This window comes from Mercenaria mercenaria, unplaced genomic scaffold, assembly GCF_021730395.1.
Source record: "Mercenaria mercenaria strain notata unplaced genomic scaffold, MADL_Memer_1 contig_4512, whole genome shotgun sequence".
NCBI classification, from domain to species: Eukaryota; Metazoa; Mollusca; class Bivalvia; order Venerida; family Veneridae; genus Mercenaria; species Mercenaria mercenaria.
In genome coordinates this window covers 46,510-52,687 of record NW_026462746.1, presented here as the reverse complement: position 1 = coordinate 52,687, position 6,178 = coordinate 46,510, and the positions used below count along the sequence as shown (strand labels likewise).

The window sequence follows — 6,178 nt, the reverse complement described above, 5'->3', positions numbered from 1 at the left end:
TGCTGCACAGGCTACAAAATGATCACATGTTGATTCTGATAGTCTCCGATTGTAGAAAGTATAATACCAAACATCGTGCTGATATTTAAGATATCTTGATAAACAAATTATTATATCAATAAGTGGTATTTTTATTGTCATATATGTGTTGTTGAATACATATATGTGTTGATTGTGTATTATTGATTTGTTTGTCTTTTATTTTCTTGTAATTAACATTAAGCTAGATATTGACCTCTGGTGAAAATATTTTAAAATTATCCTATATAGGCCGACTGTCTAGTATATATACATAATGAACCTAGTAAGATAAGACAGGCACAACTCTGACATGCTGTAAATATGAAGTCGACAATAGGTAAAATTTCATTTAATTTGTAAGTATTTAAAACTGTTTAGTTTTCATTGCCAATTTAAAGGACAAAACCAAACTGGCTTGACGTCAGTAACTTTGGAACAGGTATGTCTTTTCTGTTTCATTTAGGATTTGTGTTTTCTTTGTTTTTAAGCAGTTCTGGGAGAATGGAAGGTCCCTTTTCTCACAGATTTTAAAAATATTGCTGCAGGAATGAGGTGTTTTGCATTAAATATGGACGGCATTGTACCGTATGTAAAATTGATTAATATTTTATCAAGAATGATGAACAGTGGTAAAAAATTCATTTTCATATGCTTAGACGTGTCACAGTTATTTGAAAGCTATCTTCTACGTTAAATAATGTGTAATATTCTAACCTATCATCTTTAAACAAATAAGGTGACGTCACTATTGAAATTGAAGGCATAATCACTGTCACAACATTTTTATTTATCCGCTCTTTATGTCTTAATTTAATTGTGTACTGTTTACATTTTACGATATATTTTTCTTTATTCATTTCTGGTATTATAAAAATATTTCATTTTATGCAGAAATAGACACAATATCGTTGTTTTTTTTTTAAATGTAATCCAACGTTTTCCTGTTTTTTTCTCTTATAAGCGTTTCGTGCCCGCAAATAACAGTTTTTCTTTAACTACTTGTACATACGTTTAGTTGCCGACGTTCCCTAGTAATTAAATTCCGGGCTTACTGCATACTGCTACATGCTGGTAATACCTTTTTAATTGATGTCCTATGATACATTCTTAGGACAGACTTCTTAAATCATTGCTAGAGGACCATGTCTGGCTATAGTCAATTATGTCTTTCTCGTAAAAAAAAAGATCTATAAAATCTATTGCAGTCCCTAACAATTCTATTTCCAGTTCTTTTTCTTCTTTTGTAGTTTTGGTAGCACTGATCTCCTGCATATTTTTCAATATTGCAAATGGTAATGACGAATATCAGTGTATCTGACGACCGGGGACCAGTCCAAGAAACTGTCCCATGAAGCACCATGTCGAGTGACGTCATCGCATAATGGCTACAGCGTATGGGTAGACAGAAGAAAACGTAGACAAACTATAGATGGATTTGGCGCTGCTTTGACAAACTCTGCAGCTTACGTTATTTACCATAGTCCCGTCAGGCAGCAGATTTTGCAAGATTTATTTGGAAATGGAGATAATGATCTCGGTATATCAATTCGCATACATTTTGAATGCACTTTAAGGATTTAAAAAGTTACTTTATCAAGTTAAAAAAAAAAGTTAAATATTTTATCTGCACATCAATATTATATAGCACATATCTAACAAGCATCCCTCGGTGGTCTGGTTTTATTTGATTCATTTCTACATAATTTATGCTATGATGTTTACAATGCATTATTTACTTTACTAAGACCGTATGTGTTTGTTTGTAAAAACCCAAGTTTCTTATTGCAGGTGTAAGTTACATCCGTCTTCCAATGGGATGCTCAGATTTGAACGCTGTTCAGCCCTACACCTATAACGATATCCCGAATGGACAAACTGATTTCAGTCTCAACCAATTCAGTATCGATAAAGACCGTGCATTTGTCATACCAGTAATTAAAGAGGCCTTGTCCATCAACCCGACGCTAAAAATAATGGCCACTCCTTGGTCGGCACCAGCTTGGATGAAGAATAATCGCAATCTGAATGGGGGAGATTTTGTTGATAGCTGGAACTACTGGCAAACATATGCCCAGTATTTTGTCAAATTTATAGAGGCGTACAAAGCGGAAGGCATCACTATCGAATCACTGACTCTCCAGAATGAACCGCTTCTTTCACGTAATGACTACCCCACTATGAAAATGAGTGCTGGCCAACAGCAGGCATTCATTAGGGATCATTTAGGACCTTTGTTTAGACAACGAAACATACACACCAAGATTCTTGTCTTCGATCATAACTGGTCAGATTCTTGGTATCCAGAACAGGTTATAAGCGATGGTAATTATTTTTGTATGCTTTATATCAGTTTTACCTTTGTTTGTCATTTCAAGCTTTTTTTTAATAGTCACGGCATTAACATGTACTATTTTTTCAAATATTACGGTTGGTACGTTTAATGTTCTGTTTGATGGGTATGATTAGAGCAGAGGAATCTTTCTTAGATATAGTTTTGAATTGAGGCATAAATAGTAATAAAGTGTATTATTGTGTCCCCAGTCATTTTGCATAGGAAGTTGTTTCAACATGTCTTTATAATATGAATATAAGTATTAAAAGTAGTCAAAACTACAAAAACTTTTTAAAAACAAGTCACTTTATTTTTAACCAACGTTTCGGCTACATCAGCCTTCTTCAGGGTTCAAAATAAACATAACAAAGGAAGTGACGTCAACGTCAAACGACGTCGATGACGACAACGTCAAAATTGAACAAAGAGTTTGGCGTAAAAATCATAAACAGGATCATAGTATGATACATAAAAACTGGTGAAAAAATGCAGCGTAAGTGCAATGATTAAGGAATGGCACCAGTAAAAACTGATTATGGAATACATACAAGTAATAAAATATACATATATAACAAGTATTTCAGAAAGGCATTAATACAGAATTTTTGAATTCATTCATTGTGGAGACACAGTGCCCAAACGGTACATCCAGGAAGTCTCTTTTAAAAGCCTTTTCCAAGGATTAGTTACTTTATCAATGGGCATAAAAGAGAAATCCTGGATAGTATGTTCTTGAGAATTAAAATGTTCAGAAACATTAGTAGTAGTTTCTGGATAATGATTGATATCAAATCTATGACTATTCATTCTTTGTGAACATTGCTGGTGCGTTTGTCCAACATACTGTTTAAAACATTTATTACATGTTATTAAGTAAATAACATCAGTTGAATTGCATGACAGATCATGTCTAACATTATAACAAGATGAATTGGTGGAACTAGAAAATGAATTATCTTCATTAATATTTAAACAGTGTGTACAGCGACGTCTATAACATTTACTTACACTATAATTTTTGTCTTTCTTACTCAGCCTAGAATGAACTAAAACATCTTGAATATTCTTGGGTCTTTTGTATGCAACAATAGGTTTATAGTCATATAATTGTCTAACACTTTCATGTTGAGAATACTTTAAAAGATTCCAATATTGGTTTATTATTTTACCAATATTGGGCAAAGATGGATTGTAGGTACATACAAAAGGAATGACTTTATCCGTATTTTTGCTACTGCACGAATTAAGAGCATCTTGCATTGATAGAGAAGAGGCCTTCTTTAATGCCTCATTTATAACACATTCAGGGTAGTTACGTGCTTGAAAGTATTCTCTGAGCTTGTCCATTTCCTTGTCAAAAATGGTATTATCCGAAGTAATACGCCTAAAGCGCTTAGCCTGGCTAAAGGGAATACCCTTTTTACATGAAACTGGGTGACATGATGAAAATTCTATATACTGATGACTGTTAGTGTCTTTTTCATGAACACTAGTGTGCAGGATACCATTTTCATCTTTTTCTATGTTAACATCTAAAAACGTTGCAGTATCTTTAGTGTAACAATATGTAAATTTTATAGTATCATGAAAACTGTTCAATCTGTCAAAAAAGTCTAATAAGTCCTCTTCTGAATGATTCTAGATGAAAAAAATATCATCTAAAAAACGTAACCAGATAAGTGGTTTCTTATCACAGGAGTCTATAAATTCTTTTTCAAGTTTACCAATAGATAGAGAGGCAAAACAAGGAGCCATTTTTGTTCCCATAGCAGTTCCAAATCTTTGAATGTAATTAATTTCATTGAACTGGAAGTGGTTTTTTGTAAGTATTAATTCTATGATTTTAGAAATGGAGTTAATAGAATCCTGTGATCTACTACCATTTTCCATAAAATATTTGCAAGCATCTATGCCCTCACCATGAGGAATATTACTGTATAAAGATGTTACATCTAGTGTTACAAGATATGCATCTTTATCTATGCTAGAGAGGTTTTGTAACTTTTTGATGAAATCTGTAGTGTCTTTTACATAGGAAGGTAAAGATTCCATGTATGGTTTCAAGATTGTACCAACATATGCAGACATATTTTCAGTTAAAGCTCCACAACCTGAAATAATAGGTCTCCCTGGGTAATATGAAGAAAGACTTTTTCTTAGTCAATTGATATGTTTTATGTTCAGTCATTATGTAAAACACTACGAGATATCGTGTATGTTATCCATAGTTGATACTTTAAAATGGGTTTTCAGTGGAAACAATATTTTCAGCACCTGTTTAATTTAACACCTATTGTACGCAAGAAGCAGTGTCAGTGTTTCAATAGTGTTGTGGTGATTCTTTAAGGAAATGCAAAACAATATGTGTCTGGTGTGGCATGGCATGGCTATTCTGGAAGACACGACACGCCAGGCGTATTCCATGGAAAGCTTTCAGATGTTGGTGAGTTGGACATTTTTACATATATTAATTAATATGCTTTCAATTTCCATTTTGTAAAGTACTGTTACTAGGCACAAATACAACTATATTTCATAAATTTATTGTTATATGCAAATAAAATTCCTTTACATATATATTTATTTTAGGACTTTCCAGAAATGTTTCAAGTTATGACTTCTGTTGACTTATTTAAAGGTATGTACTTTTCCGAAATATCCGGAGGGTCCTGGGATACGAATTTTGCCAGTATTCTAACTTGGGACACGAGAATAATCTTTATTGGACAAACAAGAAATTGGGCCAAGAGTGTTCTGCTATGGAATATCGCTTTGGATCAAAATCACGGACCAAAGGTAAAGCATCAGAGCGGATCAGAACGTCATAAGATCTAAAATACCTTCAGTTGCTCTTATTTATTTTTGGTATCACTTTTGTATAATTACAACTTGGTTACTTGTCATCCAGTCCTATTTTCTCGTACGATGACTATATTTTTATCCACAACTTTTGACGACGACTCTTTATACTGCTTAGAAATACAATCTCCTAACATTAGCTGATACATAGCTTTCCTTAGTATATTAACACACAAGCTATATGCATTTGTTCTATCGTACATGTATGTGTATAGCTTTTCGAAATCGGAAATTTAGAAAACTAAAGATTTAATCTGAACCTAGGACCAGGGTTATAAAACTGAATTTCGAAATCATTTTCAAAATTCGAACATCAGTATGGTTGATTTAAAGCTTGTTTAACCTGTCAAGTTTGTTTTTCCATGACATGTTTTTAAACTGATTAATCATTATCAAATCTTCAACACTTTTGTTGTTGGTCAAGGACATTATGACATGTGACCTAGTGATTTTTTGTTAATTTGAAATGTACCTGTTTTCAATGATATTTCTCTGTAGATTGGTGGATGGAATTATATCAAACATTTTGCTATTACTATATGTTTCATGCTCGACTCACAATGTTTTACCAACGATTTTGATTTGGTATAAATATACTTTCAGGTAGCAAATCTTGGTGGCTGTAATGATTGTCGCGGTGTCATTACAGTTCAGAATAATTACTACAACAAGAATGCCGAATACTATGCCCTGGCACACATGAGCAAGTTCGTGAAACCCGGTGCAGTACGGTTAGAATCGAACTATGTTAGCTGGGATGATCTTCGAACGGCAGCATTCGTAAACACAGATGGGACCACCATTATTGTGGTTTCTAACCCAAGTTCCAGCAAGTCCGCAACCTTTTCTCTAGATATAGATGCCAAACATTACCAGTACAATAACCTACCACCCCAGTCGGTTGTGACATTTGTGAAATAAAATGAAAAATATTAATACACAATAAAGTTAATGTGTTCATATGTT

The 6,178-nt window shown here is 33.3% G+C and overlaps 1 protein-coding gene across 1 annotated transcript; it reads left to right on the top strand.

Moving 5' to 3' along the window:
* The first annotated feature begins 342 nt into the window (after window positions 1-342).
* LOC128553932 (uncharacterized) lies at window positions 343-6,178 on the top strand. Its single transcript, XM_053535129.1, has 6 exons — window positions 343-358; window positions 1,331-1,558; window positions 1,810-2,343; window positions 4,701-4,796; window positions 4,992-5,149; window positions 5,816-6,178. Exons 1-6 carry the CDS (start codon window positions 343-345, stop codon window positions 6,131-6,133), a joined length of 1,350 nt encoding a protein of 449 aa, XP_053391104.1. The 3' UTR covers window positions 6,134-6,178.

Bases quoted from the DNA above. Each gene is read 5' to 3' on its own strand.
- LOC128553932 (XM_053535129.1), top strand. The intron at 1,559-1,809 runs GTATATCAATTC...TTCTTATTGCAG, and splicing joins AAATGGAGATAATGATCTCG to GTGTAAGTTACATCCGTCTT. The intron at 4,797-4,991 runs GTGAGTTGGACA...ACTTATTTAAAG, and splicing joins TGGAAAGCTTTCAGATGTTG to GTATGTACTTTTCCGAAATA.